General features: G+C 36.2%; 2 protein-coding genes across 3 annotated transcripts in view; both read left to right on the top strand.

Moving 5' to 3' along the window:
* Positions 1-4,499: 4,499 nt before the first annotated feature.
* LOC139969276 (uncharacterized) overlaps positions 4,500-20,768 on the top strand; it is a gene marked incomplete at its 3' end in the record, with an annotated part of 33,580 nt that continues 17,311 nt past the window's right edge. The window contains exon 1 of the mRNA XM_071974192.1: positions 4,500-4,517. Within this exon, the coding sequence (XP_071830293.1) occupies positions 4,500-4,517 (18 nt within the window). The remainder of the gene's footprint in view (positions 4,518-20,768) is intronic.
* The window catches only part of LOC139969043 (synaptotagmin-15-like), a 121,773-nt gene continuing 113,176 nt past the window's right edge, over positions 12,172-20,768 (top strand). Inside the window, exon 1 of one of the 2 annotated variants that reach the window (XM_071973769.1) lies at positions 12,172-12,251. The gene's annotated coding sequence lies outside the window, so the exon portion shown is untranslated. Of the gene's footprint in view, positions 12,252-15,407; positions 15,730-20,768 lie in introns of those variants that run through there. The other variant, XM_071973768.1, reaches the window with a different exon arrangement.

Below are 20,768 nucleotides of genomic sequence, written 5' to 3'. Positions count from 1 at the left end.
AAAGAGAAATGTTAATATGCATTTCATTAATTATTCATCTTCTCTGACTTTTGATGAAGATCATGCATCTTTTGCCAGGTGCATGGTTCTGTCTTTCGTTCAAATACACGTCATGTAGATCGCTTATCAACCATCAACAATGATCATGGGCAGTACATGTTGCGTTTGGCTTCGTGGTACTTTCCGTGACATAACACTGTTATGATCATCACATGGTTACAGTTTCAATTTTAGGGCACTGGGTTGAGAGTGGGTCAAGTTGTTTGGCTTTTCGTGCTCAAGCTCTATCTTGGGTAAGTTTAATAGCGTCATATGATAATCAGTTAACCGTTTACTTTAAGGATTTTCTTTTTGGATACATACCAAGCAATCATATTTGAAAGTATTCATCAGTTACCAAAATATTTCTATCCACAATTGTTGACGTCACATATTTCATTCTATCCAAGAATCACGTTTTCTTTGAAGCCGTTGTTATGTTTTGCATCATTTTTCTATTCTTTGGTTTTCTCTAAAGAGATGAATATTCAGTGTTATTCATTGCAGGATACAATTCCTACGTCACTACCAGCCATTTTTTGTGTCTTCTTCAAAAAGTTAATTTGACTTTCGTTTCATTTAAGCATAGCCGAATACTTTTTACGGTCATTGATAAAGAATCGTACACAAGGTTTTGTTATTCGGTAGTTTGACCCAAGTACCTTTTCAGTCGTTGGTATGAACGCATCCCCTCTAGTGATGGTGCACTTTCCTTTAGACTGACAAACTGAAAAGTACTCTTCGGAAGTATATGGACACTTCAGAGATTGCCTCTTTCACCTTCGAGTGCAGTTTCCATTAGCGTTGATTGAACTTGATAGATACGAGAGAATATACCAGGAAAGATGAGGTCGGAATTCGTCATTCTGAAGGACGATGTTGGTAAGAGCTTTGAAGTTAGAACTTAAAAGTAAGACATGGCGTTCTTTGGAGAGTGCTCGTGACTATTAATCATATTCAGCTCTTAAATAGTAAACTAAAATTTTTCATAAAAGTAAGAAAAAGGGACTCGTTCTTGTTTAGTACATTTCAAAATGATCCATTACAGAAAACAGGAAAGGGTTTCGAAGCAATAAAAATGGTGTAATAAAGACTTTTAACACTCGTAAAAGAAAAACATATCCGACAATACTTGCAGTATATTTAAGATTAATTGTGAATCTCTCGTATCCCTGGTAGAGAGCCATAATGATAAATTGTGTCATAAGGATAGATATTTTACGTGAAACATTTTGAAGCAAGTCACATGTTAAATGGTTTAGTAAACTTTGGTCAATTTAAAAGGTTAGCAATATGTACTGTGCAAGTTGGCACCGCAGTCCTAACCAACAGGTGACCTTTACATTTATATTGTTCCTCAAGGGAGGGAATAGCCGATATAATCCCATTTCATATTTAGCTGCATCATAGAATAAAGAACTAGGGTAACTTTACATCCTTCCATCTTCTGGCTTAACACCCTGCTGATATATGTTTCCGTGTAATTCCACTATAGCATGAACACAGAGATTGTGGCAATACGTGTCGCATTGAAAATGGGAAGTACTATAGCCCACGGTAAAAACAAGTGCTTTGTTAGTAAAACGTCGAAAGTACAGATTCGCTATAGCTTATGGTACCCTTTTGTTAAGTTATTAAATCTACGCCGAACATTCAGAAATGAAGAGAATTCTGCTTCCCAGTAATAAGATATTTCAGAAAGTCCGCCAAATTCATTGCGTAAATAAGTTATCTGCATATGCAAGTAGTTTATTAAAACTGTTTATCCAATATTATCCAATATAACAACGGAGCTTCTGCTTGGGTGTTTCCGTAAGGGAGGAGGTTGCATGTTGCATCTATACGTCAGTGGACATGCCATCTGTTCTTAGAAATCCATCCAATAGCCTCACCAACCGCTCCCCCCCCCCCCCCACTTCTCCCGTCTCACTTCCTCAATAATATGAATAGCAAGTTCATACCTGTTTGTGTTTTCTATTCCAGGAATCGAATGAAGTCAAGTGAAGTCAAGAACGCATATTGCGGTCTTTTCTCGCAATAATCATATTACAAGTTTGTTGAAAGCTATATACCATGTCCTTTAATGTAGACATGTATATATAAGTTATATCATACTTGTCAGTATACCGTCAACAAACCAGCTGCATTTAGACATGTCGAATTTAAGATCAGTCTCATGTATAATTGTATGATAAAAAGACACGTTTCTTGCATCCAATGCAAGGACTCAACCGCCATTTTTGCACTGCAAGGGGATATGATGTTGTGCCGTCTAGGGGAAGGGTCTGCGCGGAAGGTGCCTCCTCCCCTTTGAGAACTTCTGGTAAAATGAGGCTGCGTTTTGTACGTGGTATTGATTAGAATACTCAGTATTCATGCTTCTTATTCATTTCTTCTAGATAACGAAGTACAGTTGGTGTTCCATCTTCATTAAAGATGTTATTTAAAATCGATTAAGTTGATGCATTGGCATTTGAGGTTATGAACCTTATCTTCGTCTAGGAGGTACTTTAAGAAACCCACGGATTCCTATCTGTATTGATCTTGTTTGTACTAAGCTGATTTATTGAACTTGAAGTAGAAGCTAAAAACAGATCATCATATATTAAGCTGAGTGCTTATTAATAGAAAAAAGGAATTTTAGAAATGGCAATAACATATTGGCATGCATTTAAGACCGTTTCTGTGAGTGGCCGTGCAATTTTAACTTATATATATTAATAAGGGGTTAATCAACGGTCTAGCGTGCGTTACTCACAGGATTAATGCACGATCGGGGGATAATGCAAGCGATGCACGAGGGCGGAGCCCGAGTGCATCCAGCGATAGCATAAACACCCGGAGTGCATTAATCATGTGAGTAACGCACGCTAGACCGTTCATTAACCCCGTTCATTCATACACTACCATTTGTGTGTGTGGGGGGGGGGGGGGGAATCATAAAACAAAACATTTTTGGTTACATATAACCTAAGATTTATTAAAGTGATGCCCCGTAATTTTACCGTGCGTTACTCACAGGATTAACCACGGTCAGCTGACCTGAATGGACCAATAGGATTTAGGAATCTTTACTAAGTATGAATGAATGGATATATATCCATGGAACTATTATAGCGATTATATAACGTTATCACTAGTTGTGTATTTTTAGCAGGGTACTTGAAAGGTATGTATACGACCAATAAACCAGAAACTTTACCGCAATTAGAGTCCAGTATGGACTTGCATTGACATATGTATTTATATTTAATTTTTTTAAGTAAACGTGTATGCAATCACATATCGTAAATCAAGCAAACATGAGGTAACATATTACCAGCTATCATATTAGAAGGTGGCATCCAAAATGATGTTTTAAATGTGGTTATTACGATTTTTGTCTACTGTATATAGTCGAAGCGTTAATGTTGTATATAACAATGTTATACCGCGTCATTTTGTTAATATATATAACATAAATTTACTATTGTATGGAGAAGAATGGTGAATTATGTCGTCATGAAATTTAGGAAAGACTATGAAATGTCTCTTAACCTATATAAGTTGTAATATATATATATATATATATATATATGTATATATATATATATATATATATATATATATATATATATATATATATATATTTATATATTGAGACTAGTGGAACACTAGTAGTTGTAACTCAGAGTTTCACGCGTTGAGCAATCATCAGACAAGTGATGATCGCTCAACGCGTGAAACTCTGAGTTCCAATACTAGTGTTCCACTAGCCTCAACTAGTCTCAACATATATTTCGCTCTGTCCACAGGACATAGAGCACTCTGCGCCAAGATAGACGCCAACCAACTTATATCTTATGTATATATATATATATATATAACCAGGTATAAGTGCTTAAGTCACAACATGACCATTGTCACTAAATATGCCAACAATTTACTAACCCCAGTCTGAAGGAAACATTAGCAGCCTTTGTGTCTAAACTTTTGAACCATTGATAGACAGTAGAATTACAACACATCTCAAATACGAATCATGTTGAATCTGTTTCTTCCGCTCCCACGAAGGTGTTATTAGTCTCGATCGGAATATATGCTTAGAAATGTGAACGAATCACTTCTTTTAGACCGCCTCCTCTCTTGAACTTCTTGAACAAATGCTATAAGTCTTCATTATACTACTGAACTCAAACTGACCTTCGAGGAATCATGATTATCAAATCAATACTGACAACTCGTAGCGATATACGCTATGTATTACGCCTGCGATTCTAACTGCTTAATAATAATAAAAAATGAGTGATCCTCTTTGGTTCTACTAGAACCCATTAACGTAAGAGAAATATGACTTTTCAAGGGTACATCTTCCCACCTTCTAGAAATACAAGGAGGCAAACTCGGAACAATATGGATGCCACACGCGTCATGTAACCTTTTTATTCTTTTATTATTTATGATGCGTAGAAGCGAGGATAATGGAAGACATAGGTCGTGTAAGTTAGAGGAAACTAGGCAACGAACAGTGTTTGTTTTTTACAAATAAAGGAAGGATTGATGGATATTTCTTTTACCTATAAGACTTATAAAGGTTGGTAAAAAAGCGACAAGGAATACGATATCATATTTGGTCTTTCAATGTCCTGACCTCTCAATGACTCCATGGCAGTTACATCTTAGCGCAAGGTTTGTTTTTCAGCAAACACCGTTCTAATGTACACTCACTGTCTGTAAACACTAGTGAGAACCTTGGGAAGCATATATATATGAAACCTGAACGAATTGCTGTCCATCATCTATTAAGTAACGCACCATACTTACTGCAACCTTTCCTTAATGTCTTTCCCAGAAATTAAAATCGAGAGGAACTGATGATGATACAGGGGAGCTGAATAGAGAATGTAGATTTCTGCCTATATTTGCTATTAAACCTTGACTAAGATGAAACCCGTCTTTGTGTCGAAAATAAAGAACTCCTCTCACTAATTGAAATTTTACTCATAGGTTCTACGAAACTGAGCTAAGTCAACAACAGTGTTGGCAAGGAAAATGTGAATCGATTGAGAGCGACACATCATCACATTGCTTTCAAATTCTCAATCTATTGAACCACCATAAAGACACATATCCTTAGGGGTTTGCTGAATAAACTGACAAATCGCCCTCTATTGCAGACGTTTTGTAAATTTTACAACTGTATCCCAGTATTAGTTTCACACTTAACACTACAGACATTTTAAATGATTAAGGCAGTCAGTAGTTGCAATTTCATTAATAACAAAATACATATCTTTCAGGGCCATCAGTATTGTCCTCTAATTACAGTGTTCTAAATGTATTAAAGTTAGTTGATTCCTCAAAGTCTCTACTCTTAAAACTATCCTAGACTGTCATTTGGAAACAACATACTTATGAGACTCTTGCAGAGGGCAAGTTCTAAAGACAACTGTTGTAAAGCAGACATAATAGCAGTGGTTGACAATAGTTGACATCTTTCTTGTGCACTTTGGAGCAATGCTGATCTCTTTTGGGCTGTCTTTTACATGTACAGTCTGTGTAGATATTGGCTAATTAACTCACGAATTTTGAAGATGTTCCTTGATAGATATGAAAGCATGCAGAACTAAAACAGCATCCGGATGTGGTAATGAACATGTGGTTTGCTCAGCTTCATTGCATCTGAGATAACATGTTGTATACAACATTTAACTTGTGCCCTTTATTGATCATTATCATCATAACTCACAATTAGAGATAACAAGTTGGGGGTGAAAAGGCTACTTAGAATTTACTTAAATTTTGGCAAAATTACCATTATATGTATTCCTTCACTTATGATGATATGAATATTAACCAGGAAATTCTTTTTAGTCCTTCACTAATGTCCAAGTTGTCGTATGTGAATGAGTACAACTCTCCCATGGAATCAATTGGGTTGACAAAAATCAAACAGTTTATATGCACATCCAAGGAAGAGCAAATGAACAAAGAATAGTAACATGAAAATTATACATAGTAGTCACTATAACATATTGTGTTTGGGTATACATTATTACCAATATCTGTGTTGACTTTTGGCAGAGACTATTACTTAGTCGAATGCCTGTGAATTTTCCTTATTTTGCCTTTCCCTTTTCGAAACATAACAATCCAAACTAACACAGGAAAAGTTAACTTAGTAGAGCATGCTGGTGAATGTTTCTTATTTTCTAGGACATTAACTTGTTTTTCTGATGAAAGTTTGTTTTTCTGATCAAACATAACAATCAAAACAAACACAGGATAAGTAAACTTATTACAATGTGCTTTTCATTCACAGCAATCTCATTGCAATATTTCTGTACGATAAATATCACTCGGCTCATAATCATATCCATTAGCTAAATTACTATAACATAATCCTAAAATTCATTTGAGCTCTCGATCACGTTTTCTGACAAGGGGTTGTGAGATTTAAGAAAAACAACATTCGTATAATTTGTTTACATACACTTGGTAAACATTACCCCACAGTTCTCAGACTAAATGTTAAAGTAATCAACTACAATGTAAACTATATATTTACTAATTAGAAAGCTTAAACCATGTTTTTTTATATTGGAATGAACCTCTTAAATATGCATTAATCTAAATGTCATATCCTTTACTTGTCAGTCCAGTTATGTAAATCATATGGTCCCCATCAAATGCATCATGCATTTCTAGCGACCCCTGAATCCCTACGGCCTAGCCTACCAATGGTAATTGTCTGTAAACTATCCAAATGACGTAATTATACATGTTTCTGATAGTTTCAATAATTTTATCGTCAGTTAGATGCAATGCTGCGAAATCAAATGCTGTAATACAAATATATATAACAAATATATAACATCTATAAATTTTGACTTTTACCGATTTTCCACAGATTAATGACATAAATCGACTACATTGATAATTAAGTCTACTGAATATTCAGAAAATTACTCATCTAATGTGGATGTAACTTGGCGGGAAAACTGAACTACACGTTTATGTCAGTTGATACAACACACGGAAAGAGGTTTATATTAAAGCTAACTAAGGCAAACCTAAAGCAGTGTTAGTAATGTCATCGGATCATGATTTTGTGTGTTAAAACGGCTATGTTGTAATAACATTTCCAGCGAGCAAGGTTTTACAGTGTGTTTGCATCGTTTTTTAAGTTAAAGAGCACATATTGACCGTATTTTTAAAAATTTTACCTCAGAATGCTGAAGGCGAATGCATAGGCGTACGGGACCAATTCAGTTTTGGGGGGGGGCAGAAACTTTTGTGCCCGAAAGTTCCCGTGACACTATCTAAGCGGAGCGCCACCATCGGTTGGCGCGTAGCGTACAAGAAATGTTTGGGCGAAAAAATGCCTCTCAGATTGCCGGAAATGGCACTTCTGAGGCCTTGCAAGTTGCATCTAAACATTCTTTTTTTTTTATAATCTCACATTTTAGAAATTTACACTTCCCCAAAAATTTGGTAAATTAGAAGAAGAAAAAATGGTAACATCACTTTGAAGGGGAAAAATAGGACAGTATATATTTTTTAAGCTCTTATTTAGTTCCCTGTTAATAATTTTGGGCGATAGTGCAAAAACCGTGGTAGCCCAGATGAGCTGCGCGTACGGTGGTGTTACACGGAAATATTCGGGCATCATGATGCTAAATAAAGAAAATCATTGGGCCTATATTAATGTCACAAAACAAATAACACAAAACGCTCTCCACGGAATTGTTGGGCAAAAATTTGAAAAAGATTCGGGCAAGCTACTGCATACATATATATATATATATTTTTTTTCTCGCCTCTTAGGCTGCCCGAATTTTTCAGGACTTTTGCCCGAATTTCTTGTCCTCTGGAAATTTGGGGGCAGTCTGCCCCCCTGCCCCCCCCCCGCCTCGTACGCCTACGGGTGAATGAAATATCACACAAGGACAACACTTCAATCTGTCCTTATCTTGCCTGTTTCTAATATTCAAATTTACGGATTCCTTCACATAATTATTTAGTTCTAATGAATTTTTTATTCTATTCCTTTGAAGCATAAGATACATCCTTATATAAGTTGGAATCTTTCCCAGATATGATCGCTTTCAGTTCTTAAAGAAAAGGAAAGCACTTGTTCGTGTAAGAAATCGCATATAAATGATTGATTAATCCACTTCAAATCAAATACAAAGAGGAAAGTATAATATTCATATTTCAACAATGGTACAGGCTTTGAAGTTGGCATTGAACATGCATCCTTCCATCTTCCAGCTTGAAATTCTGGTGACATAGATCTCACATGTTGCATATATAGATTAGAGAGGATTCTCTATACGCGACAGCTCTGTATCTTAAATGGTCAACCACCAAATGTCAACAAGTAATAATCTGCTATCATGCCCAAATTGCCCATTCCCTGTATGTCAGGGAAAATATATAAGAATTGTATTGCGATGGTTCCTAAATGATGGGTAGGCCAAGTAGCCTAACATGATCATGACAAATACAATTCGGCCTACGGACTGTGACTTTCGTCGGTCATTACCTATTTACTGGTAAATGAACAGTTAACGGTGAATAAAAAATTATAAGTCTTACAAAACAGGAAAGAATAAGTCTTATTGGAAAGAAGGAGGTAATACATTGTCATACTGCGAGCATTGTGGACATGTTTGTAGCATTCATATAAACAAGATACAAAGACGAATAGAAACCAAATGAATCAAATGAAGTTAAATAACAAGTTAGACACCAAACCGGTTTTCTCCTATTTGTGTGTGGGTGTTGTTACAGTGTATCTGTGTTATAAATGTTCGAACTATCAGTAATTGAATTACTCAAATGGTGGAACGACAAAACCTTTCATCCCTAGGGGAGAGGGGGCGGAATATAAGTGCCTTGTGAGCGTTACGTGTTAAAATATCCTTCGCAATCGTTTGTTGTTTCCACCTTGGAAACGAATCCAGTCATTTCTGCGCAACACACCACATTTAGCACATCACGCCATTGCGAATATATATATAATCCTGGACATAAAAATCCATTGCACCGATAACGACTCTTTGTATTCTGGAAGTCGACATTCAAATGAACAATGGTCGTCATGTGATTTTGGTGGGACATCACATCATATTATGTAGACATTCCCACACAGACAAACACATTATAGAGACTTTTATTTTTTCTAGTTTTTGTTATGTGTAGTATTGGGATGAGCAGTTGGACCAGCTTGCAACCTTTATATGTAAATTCATCTAAGTTGATAATTGTTAGATGAAGCGTGAACACAGCTCAGCTGAAAACATGTGGAAGATGTGTAGTGCTTCATAAATTACTGTTGATTATAGATTACACCGTTCCCGTGAGAACAGAATACATTGGAAAAAGTACCCCACGCCACTTGTTAAGGTCTTTGCTTATTGTAGTTAAGTCAATTATAAAATATAATATATATTTATTGAAGGTCTACCAGAGAGTGGCATGAACCCTAAAGAATAGTATAATCACATATGTACCTCATCAGATGGATTCGCATGAAAGTACATTTTACAGAAGTACATTTTTCATTCTTTTGTAGAGCATATTCTTGTTGCTCGGGTGAAATATTGAAATAACTCTACAGATCATTGTTACCGCTCCTAGTTCAAAGAGTTCAAAGATTCACTCCAATGTAATTAAGCAGCGTTAAAGCTTCTCGGCGCATGCGCAAATGTAAGGTAGCCAGTTTTACTGAAAGGATGGACAATCGTTCTGAAAGCAGAGGTTGGAATTCAGTTCTCCTGGTTCCCATGCGGTTGAATGTCACAGACAAAAGAAACACATCCTTCTGTTCAACGTTTAAGAGCTAACACCGATGAACTATCGCTGAATAGTGGAAATGGTAACTATTCGCATTGACTAATCAATCCTCCCTTAAAAGGTGACAGTTATTAGCAACCAGGGAAACTGCAATTTCGGTTATTTCATTACGAGATGAGAAATTTCCTTGCTGTCAATTGCAGGTTGTCTATTCCCTAGGAAAAAGGTACGTTGCCGTGTCTAATCGCGCAACATAAGATGGTAATTTCCAAACACTTCTTGATTCCGAGAAGACAGGGAATTGTAAATTTAATTTAATTTTGCCACATTTGAACGTGCACGTCTAACTCGAACTGAAAATATCGAAATTGACATTCGTCTTTTTTTTTTGCTTCAGTTCTAACGGAGTTCTGTAACCTCCATATTTACAGAGGCGGAATCAACTGTATAATACGTATATGATAATTATGATGCAAGTCCAATATAAATGTATGCAAACTTTTATTTTATATTATTGGCTACTGCCACAGTAACACGGATTTGAATTGGATTTAATTTCTATTTTGAGTGAGTTATTACATACTTCAATAATTTCGACCCACCGAATCAATCTTAGGCTAATCATATGCAGGATTTTGAACATTTTAATATCATTTTACTTGGCTAAAGTCTCGGCCGATTGGATCAAATCTGAAAGCTCTGAAGCGCTAAAGTCCACCATATCGTATAACTTCCAGCCCCCCCCCCCGGACCCCACCAAATAGCGCAAAGCGTTCTCGTTGACATATCAATCAATTGAATCTTCCAAACCCGTCTAACATGAAATCATGGCGGCTACGCGCTTGACTTTCTGTACACTATATCAAGTTCATATATTAGTTGGACTATGCTTTTAGCGGATGGAACTCGGGAATAGAAACAATATAACAGTACCGTTACCATGGTTTCAAGTGGTCAAGGGGTTTCAAGGAATGGAAAATTGGAAAAGTACCTACAGTAAACTGGTCGCGCGCGATACTTGCACCCCCCCTACTCGAACTTCTTAGGACCTCCTCAGCCTCTCCCCCCCCCCCCCAGATGGAAATTCTGTTTACATCACTGATGCCAGTTGAACTTCAGAACGCGAAGACAAAAATAGAAAATGGAAAAAGGGAGTAAAAATTCCTCTTATTAAATTAATGCGACCCCGAAGACTATAGAACAACTGAACAGGTGTTCCTTTATTATTAGAACTGACGTGGTATTGCATATAAGAGCGAAACAGTTTCCGTTGCCATGCTTTATCGATCGTCGCTATGGAATTTCTAGAAGAAAGAAGCCAGGAATCCACTAGTGTCAACTGAATGACCTAGTTTACCTGCTTGAAACCAAACTCTCACCCAGCGTCCAATGTTCTCACCGTATGTTTACTAATTGATGTTGTTTTACCCAATCATTCATGACTTCTTTGATTCCACTATAACAACACGTGTTCATTTTTGATATCCGTATTGAATATATTAAGTTCCCATACATATCTGAGCCAAAATCTGAAACCATTAAACTGTTAAGTCATTACCGGTGCCTTTCACACCGGTGCCTTTCACTCATAGGGTCCCCGGTTCGAGTCACTCCCAGATTAATGTATGTCGTCCAGTTACAGAGTTGTTGACAATTAACAATTCATAATCATGGACGTTAAATATGAATGTAAGAGACTGACTTCGGTCAGCTTGCGGCTCTGATAAGCCAATTAGGCTTCTTCGCGAGTTCCTGCTTGCAGGAGGATCTAATATACATACACATACATACATTATTGAAAATAAAATTGTCGTATAAAAAGATCAACCAGTGACATTTATAAAGCGTCAAAATCATAAATACGTTCAAAGGTACTAAAGTACAAAAAGGTTGGCTTTCAGGAGATTCCTAAATGTTTCATATATATATATATATATATATATAGATATAGATATATATATAGATATATATAAATTGCAGTTTTTTACATATTTTGAACCAAAGGAAACAAAGTGTGCTCTGGGTTTCATTAGAAAAGGTGAGGAAACCCTTGATGAATTGAGGCGTCTTCATTCCACATTGACTGTAAGCATGTCCATAATGTCAAGTTGAACATTATTGTGCATAGCCGAGTATAGCTAGCTGAGCATGAGTACTTGTAGTCAGTGAGAGCCAACGTAACTATATAGTTCCCTTGCCATGGGATCAAACTATAGAGCTCGATAAAAATGTTGGCGGGCGTTTTTAGAATGCGTTGACTAATACCTATATATATCAAAAGGGTATTGCATTAGTCAAGCCTGAACGTGACTGCAGTGGTTCATACTCTACGAGATCTGCGGTAATTCTAAGATGGAGGTTCACAAATCTAATGATATTAGAGAATTCGGTATTCATGTGGCATTACGGAACTTGAAAATCATCAGACGCAGGTAAGATTATTAATACTTACATCTGGTTTCACAGTCATGATTCCGTATTTAATAATATTTAGTTGCATACTACGAATTTAATTATGGCACTGCACTATTGGGGTATCATTATGATCACATATTCACAGTCCTTGTCATGGGACCAAGAGTGACGTCGTGTTGGCAATTGTGACGCCACGTTAGGTTTCATTCTTGACTTTCGTTAGTGATTTTACTTATACAGGAATGTTACTATTGTATATGAGAGATTATATATGAATATATTGTAACGTCAGCGGGATGTTGGCTTTCTTCAAACTCCCATATGTTAGCCTGGACAAACAGTGAGCAAGTACAGACACTATCAACCTCTAATGGTCAGACAGCCTCCCGAATTCTACACCAGTGGTCATCCTGTGAATTGTACTTTCTTACAACTATGACTATTGGGATAGTTGAGGGCACATTTCTTACACTAATTTCACTAGATTATTAAGAAAAATATTATATCTTAATCGCAGGGTACCACTTCTTTACAATATACATAAACGATAAGAGAAAAATAGACCCACAAAACAGTACAGTTAAAATGTGTGCCAGTGGAATCTAGAGCTGTTGTCCTTTTTCCTTTTTTTTTTTGCACTTTTTTTTTTTTTTTTTTGTTGCAACGGCTTACTTTAAATTCTTTTACATTGATACCTACTGGAACGAGGGTACTTATTCTGTAAATCCACTTCAGTTTTATTTCTTCCCGTCTTCTCGTCAATATGACCATTTTTCTCAATTACTGTAAGCTCAAGTTTGTATGTCTTAAAATGTCTGCCAATGGAATCATCCCTTTGTCAAATTCCTGCCTATGACCCGCTATGCCTAATCCTGAGCTCAGAACGCTTTTCGTCCTACAGACTGCTTATATAGTCTAAGCATAAGCACTGGTTCATGGCTTCCTATTTAATGGTATTGTAACAGTACTTCACTTATCAGCCATTCCATGGCTCAACAAAGACAACTGATCCTGTTGTCATGAAATGTTGTCTTTTCTTTGATAACAAATCTATTATCCCCCGCAGGACCTCCCTCGCGAGGTCGATCAAGGGTTAAACTTCTTTATTACTGGTTCAGGTAGTAAGTAACGCTCTTTGTATATAGGACAAGTAGATCCCCTCCTATGTTGAAAGTTGCATCAGGCTGTACTGTTTGTTTATTTATATTCCGGCACCTTTTACAAGTTTCTTCTATATAACTTTTATATATTATTTATGGCGATGTTGAAATCCGTTACCTAATGAGCATTTATGAGAATTGTATCCATCAGTTCATCACATAATTGCATAATTCCCAAAGGCGTATCCAGGATTTTCCAATAGGGGGGCGTCAGGCATGAATGATCGCCTGGGGGATGGGTCTAAGGGGAGGGGTGTACAATTTTTGCTTTCGAAGAAGGGACGAAATGCAAAATGGTGTCATATGCATGGGCGACGATCCGTACTTCCGAGTGGGGGGGGGGGGGATATGACCTTGTTGACTATCTAAGCGTAGCGCCACCATGAGTTGGCGCGAAGCGTACAAGAAAATTTTGGGATTAACAAACCCTCTAGATGGCCGGAAACGGCACTTCCCGAGGTTTCCAAGCGGCATATACCCAACTTTAAAATAGGGATGTCATGTCCGAAATATCTCATAATCAGGATCCAAAATCCTTTTTTTTTAATTTCGGGTGTTTTTTGGGGAAAATTGCCCCTGTCAATCTTGTTTCAGGCGCAACGTTAGAATGTTCGAGAGCTCTTTTATTCGATGAAGAAAATGGCCTCATGCAGGCTATTATAGGCCTATACACATGCAACACACAATTACACATAGTTAAATTCCTAGGTACCGATTGCTAGGGCATCCAGGTGAAACGTGTATTAAGCATTACCCTGGTTACATGAGATTCTCAGCTGTTCGAGGGAACATGTACGTTTGTAGGCCTACTATAGGGCCTATATGAATACTATGAGGGTGCATATATGTACTATATCAATACCGTGGGCGCAATAATACATTTTGTTGTTATAGGGCCAATGAAGCCTACAGTCAACTATTTTTGCTTTATAAAGACGCTTTATTTGAAAAGATCGCACTGCGTTTATGGTAGGCGAGAAATGAAGCTAAAAAAGAGCCGTACATTAACGAAGATGCATAAATGTAGGCATGAAAATATTCTTATCCCTGGCATTTGGTGGGGGGGGATATGGTGCATTACATCCCCTCCACCCATTTTCATGGGGGATATATCCCCCCTCCACCCAGGATCGCCGCCCATGGCCATATGTGATCCATTTTTCGACCTTAATAATAAGCAACATTTCCAGTAAATATGGACACAAAATGCACAATTTAGTATGGCTGGCATGTCACTTAGTGTTTATAGTGATAATACAAACACAATTACCATCTATGTTTCTAAAACTATTATGCCGCCGAACTTCGCCAGAACCTTTTTTTGGCAAACAAAAAATAAAGCATACGGGAGGGGGGGGGGGGGTTGAGCGATCACCGACATCTCACATAAAGGTCGTCATCATTTTTTTTTTTTTTAGGTGACGGCCAATAGGGGGGGGGCGCGCGCCTGTTGCGCCCCCCCCCCCCCTGGATACGCCCTGATTCCATATAAATTTCAAGTATCAATGAATTAATCATATTTATGGTGAATGACCTTACCCGGGAGCGTAGGCGATATAGCTTTTGTAGGCGTATAACTCACATCGATTAATCATGCTATTTGGATTACGGTTTGACAAACATCATTTATTTCCACAAATCTACATTAGATATGCAATAAAAATCATAAATTTACATTTGCGTTTCAACCCATAATCCGGTCAAATGATCACCATATCAAGAAAGTTTTAAATCGTCTATTATTAAATGTGACTCGTGTAATATACATGTTTAAGTTCTTCTAATTAATTACCCCACAAAAAAAAACGTGTGTTCTGTTAAACACCAAATCGTACCCCAAATTGTACAGAAAGACACATATCATATGACCAAACCGATCACATATTACTACAGTGTGTAGTATATGGCATTTTCAATGAAGTGTTGCTGTTTTTTTCCCTTCCTCCTTCTATACGTGACAGAGGTCTGTTTCAACTACCGTAGATTAGCTTGATTTCCACGGGCTGTCATTACATGTTGATAACTTGTCCAACGCACGTACAACATTTGCTCTCTTGCCTCGAGGTGAAAACTTACCTCGTTCATATTTCTTCGTTTTCGTTTGGACTGCTGTTATTTATCTAATTTACTTCCTATCCCGTATGAGAGGAAGAAAAAACTCTTTGAAATAGAAATACATTATTCGTTATCAACTCCGATCAGCAGGAGAGGGAAAGCCTTAGACGTTTGTGCAATTTGTCTAAGACGTTTCTCGTCGCTGGAGAATAGCAAGCCACCTCTCTACTAAAGAGGAGAGGTTTTATTTCTCGATTACGGAGACAATATTGTGATTGCGGTAAGTCACTGTCATTAATATGTGTTACAGTTCGTTGCATTGTCGTGTTTGTTTGACTGTATGCTATATATTTATAAAACGCTGGTAAAGTCATTGCTTATGGGTGTGAAAATCCTCGTCAATAATAGCAAAAGCAGCAGTGGTAAGTTCTTCTGCACTCGAAACAAATTAACAAGATATAAGTCAACAAAATTTGACGTAGACAACAACGCTTTAAAGCTATGAACACTTTGTTAGACCTTGAAAATTGAATTTTCTCACCATGGTCACTGTGAGAATTCATTATATCAAATTGGTATGACAAACACGTTCACGTTAAAGCGGTAACAGTCATACGAGAGACCCATACGTGAGGTGTTTGTATTGAAATAAACAGTCGGCAGTCCAAAACTAAATACGCCTATACACCATATTTAACGATGACGTTGAAAACATGCTGAAGAAACTGATATATTTGCCTTTACAATATTGTAGTCAATTCATCATTTATGAAAATGAAAATTAGTTCTGCGCAAATACAATCGGCCAACAAAACTTGTTTCAATAGTAATATATTTATGCGGAAATAATGTATGCTACTGAAGCTACGCCTTCTGTTTTATGTTGATTATGTCTGTATTGCATTATCTTCAAGAAAAAACTTTTTAATTAATTAAAGGAACATAGAGCTCATTCGTTGAATAAGTTTTGATGAACAGTGTGATAACTTATATTGAAATCCAATCTATAGCCTTGTTATTATTCTAAAAAAAAGCCTGTTTAAGCTGAATCCAACTGGGCTTTAAATGATAACATCGTATGTCCATTTCAAGATAAATTAAATCGAAATACTACCTACGTAGCGCTCTTGTACTATTGTGTAGACGCCTAAGAGTCGGTACGTTTGTTTGCTGAGGTCCTCTTAGGTGGCAGCTCATACATTTCCATGTGTTAGACTAATACTATATTCATTCTAAGGTGGCAGCTCATACATTTCAATGTGTTAGACTAATGCTATATTCATTCTAAGGTGGCAGCCCATACATTTCAATGTATCAGACTAATACTATATTCATTCTAAGGTGGCAGTTCATACATTTCCATGTGTTATTATAATACTATATCCATTCTAAGGTGGTAGCTCATACATATCCATGTGTTAGTTCAATACGGTATTCATTCTAAGGTAGCAGTTCATACATTTCAATGTATTAGTTTAATATTATATTCATTCTAAGGTGGCAGCTCATACATTTACATGTATTAATTTAATACTATATTCATCTAAGGTGGCAGCTCATACATTTCCATGTGTTATTATAATACTATATTCATTCTAAGGTGGTAGCTCATACATATCCATGTGTTATTTTAATACTTTATTCATTCTAAGGTGGCATCTCATACATTTCCATGTACTAGTTTAATACTATATTCATTCTAAGGTGGCAGTTCATACATATCCATGTGTTATTTTAATACTTTAATCATTCTAAGGTGGCAGCTCATACATTTCCATATATTAGTTCAATACGATATTCATTCTAAGGTAGCAGTTCATACATTTCAATGTATTAGTTTAAATACTATATTCATTCTAACGGTGGCAGCTCATACATATCCATGTATTAGACTAATACTATATTCATTCTAAGGTGGCAGCTCATACATTTCCATGGATTAGTTTAATACTATATACATTTTCCCATCAGGGAGGAAAGACGGAAAGAGTATTATCGATATATTTCCTTCATTTCCTCAAAGTTATACTTTCCTTTACTAACCAGTAATAGGCAAAGTAGATTAATCTGTACTTATATATAATGGTGAAGAGGCAAATGGAAAAACGAACCCACGGTTTACGCACTATCAGGTGGTAAACCTCAATCGACATACGTAATTCAATATGCGGTTTCGAAATATAATGCACTTGCTATTAAAAGAATATATCTACACCAATGAATCCCAAATTGATATTTAGGAATGTCATAAACTTGACATTAGTAGATGATGATTGGTCTATGATAATTGGTTTGCACTAACTGCATTATTGTAATTGAGTTATAGTGATCAGGCACATCGTCCTTAAGGTTGTTGGCTTGATCTTTCATTATTGATATTTGACAGGTCTTCATTAAATTTGTATGCGTGTGAGTGTACATCTTCTGTGATGTGACTATGCTGTATATCACGAGGGTATATGACCGTAAAGTATCTATATATCTATATATATATATATATATATATATATATATATATATATATATATATATATATATATATATATATATATATATATATATATATATATATATATATATTAGGTATCAATATTAATATACATCTTATTGTTTACATCATCGACGCGACTATACTTATGACAATATTGTTGTATTATTGGTAGTCTGTATTAATGTTACTACTTGAATATTTATGTTATGGTTCATAAATTTATGAATAGATAGATAGATGGATGGATGGAAGTGATGCATTACCATGTACTTACTATTTATTTTCATGGACCATACTGTTTAATAAAGTTGGGCCTTCACTAAACGACTGAATAACAAGATTGAACACTATGCGGACACTATTCTGTTAACGCAAGTTTCAAATTTTCGATGCTTTGCTATAGAAGCAGGTTTGTCCAGGTCTGATGACAACTGTGGGCAAGGAGAGGAGTCGAGAGTTATGAACTCGTTGTTCCAGGTACCGTCTCTATGTAGACTCATGAGTTGTGCGAAATATGACACGTTACATGCTGAATAAATGATAAACTTGGAGGGAACATTGGTGACTAATTTATAAATCGCATGGTAATTACGAGACCTCACGCGAGTAAGGCAACAGAATCTCAAGGCCGAGGAGCCTATGCATGGATGAATGATCTTCGCACTTCAAAACACGTTTACGTTTTACTTTCTCAAGTTACTGTCTTAGGATGAATGGTTGAGAGGTGTGTGGGAGTAAAGGCCACTAGGAGGCACGTACAATATAATTAGCCATGTGTCAACATTACCTACCTACACACAATCTCATATATCATAATACTTCAAACTGGATATTCCTCCCCAGAATATTAATGAAATTATATTATTCGTTGCAAAGGATAATGGAGGCATGAGTGTTCTGAATGTGGCTTTAGTGTTGCTCTTAAATCGAAGTGGTTTTCAAGTCCACAATTTACATCAAACGTTTAGTTCTGTAAAGGGCAGACCAAGAGATAAAAATATATATTTATATTCGTGTGTGTTTGTAACTGACGTAACACTTGGCAGATGTATATATCAGAAGGTATCTTCATATAAAACTTACACAGTAAAAATTACTTAATAAGATATCATCTTTTACACATATATACCTATAGCTATTTACTACAACACATTTACCTGATAGAGTGTTACAATCAACATTGATTAGTCTTTGGTACATATCATCTTGTACACCTACACTTATAGCTATTTACTTCAACATGTTCTTAATAGAGTGTAACAATTAACATTGATTAGTCTCTGGTAGATATCATCTTTTACACCTATACACCTCTAGCTATTTACTACATCACCTTTAATCTATAGAGTGTTACAATCAACATTGATTAGTCTCTGGTACATATCATCTTGTACACCTACACCTATAGCAATTTACTTCAACACATGTACTTAATAGAGTGTAACAATTAACATTGATTAGTCTCTGGTAGATATCATCTTTTACACCTAAACTTATAGCTATTTACTACATCACCTTTAACCGATAGAGTGTCCATCAACATTGATTAGTCTTTGGTAGATATCATCTTGTACACCTATAGCAATTTACTTCAACACATGTACTTAATAGAGTGTAACAATTAACATTGATTAGTCTCTGGTAGATATCATCCTTTACACCTACACTTATAGCTATTTCCTACATCACCTTTAACCGATAGAGTGTTACAATCAACATTGATTAGTCTTTGGTAGATATCATCTTGTACACCTACACCTATAGCAATTTACTTCAACACATGTACTTAATAGAGTGTAACAATTAACATTGATTAGTCTCTGGTAGATATCATCTATTACACCTATACACCTATAGCTATTTACTACATCACCTTTAGTCTATAGAGTGTTACAATCAACATTAATTAGTCTCTGGTAGATATCATCTTTTACACCTATACACCTATAGCTATTTACTACATCACCTTTAATCTATAGAGTGTTACAATCAACATTGATTAGTCTCTGGTAGGTATCATCTTTTACACATATATACCTATAGCTATTTACTACAACACATTTACCTGATAGAGTGTTACAATCAACATTTATTAGTCTTTGGTATATATCATCTTTTACACCTACACTCATAGCTATTTACTTCAACACATTTACAAAATGGTACAAAATTGCTGCTCCACACGCACCTCAAGTCACAGTACTGAAACTTGGTAGGTAGGTGTGACTTAATTTGTGGGGGGGGTGGGGGTGGTACCTTAAAGTGACAGTATAAGATGGTATTGACTTACCAATTTTGAGGTGAGGGTTCAAAGGTGTGTGTGTATGTGTGTGAACAAACACACATACCTTTGAACCCTCACCTCAAAATTGACTTAAAAACTTAATGGGTATCGTCTTATTAGATGAAATGTCAAAGGTCAATTAAACAAAACACAGCAGTTTGTCTTTGACGCGCCTACGAAAATGACAATATGGACAACAAATCTGAACCATCAGCCTCTGCAAGTTAACAGTAAATTTATTAGTAGTACAGTAATTAAGGGAAAACAATTTTGATCAAGGGAGGGCAAAGGTTCAAAACGCCTTTTATTTTTTGGCTGTTATGTCAACATGACAAATAACATTGTCAGGATCCCAAAATAGGAAGTAATGACTGTTTGAATGAGTAACTATTGTACGCAGTTGTTTCAAGCATATTGATTAACTTAGAGTGTCAAAGGTCATGAGACCAGAGAGTCCAAGACTCATATACTTCAAACTGTTGAGTATATGATGATCGATGTGCCTCCGAGATGATGACATCATGAGACATCGATGATGAGACCA

The sequence above is a fragment of the Apostichopus japonicus genome, chromosome 6 (genome assembly GCF_037975245.1).
Source record: "Apostichopus japonicus isolate 1M-3 chromosome 6, ASM3797524v1, whole genome shotgun sequence".
NCBI lineage: Eukaryota > Metazoa > Echinodermata > Holothuroidea > Aspidochirotida > Stichopodidae > Apostichopus > Apostichopus japonicus.
Note: the sequence above shows the minus strand (reverse complement) of the source record. Positions and strands in the feature narration are given on the sequence as shown.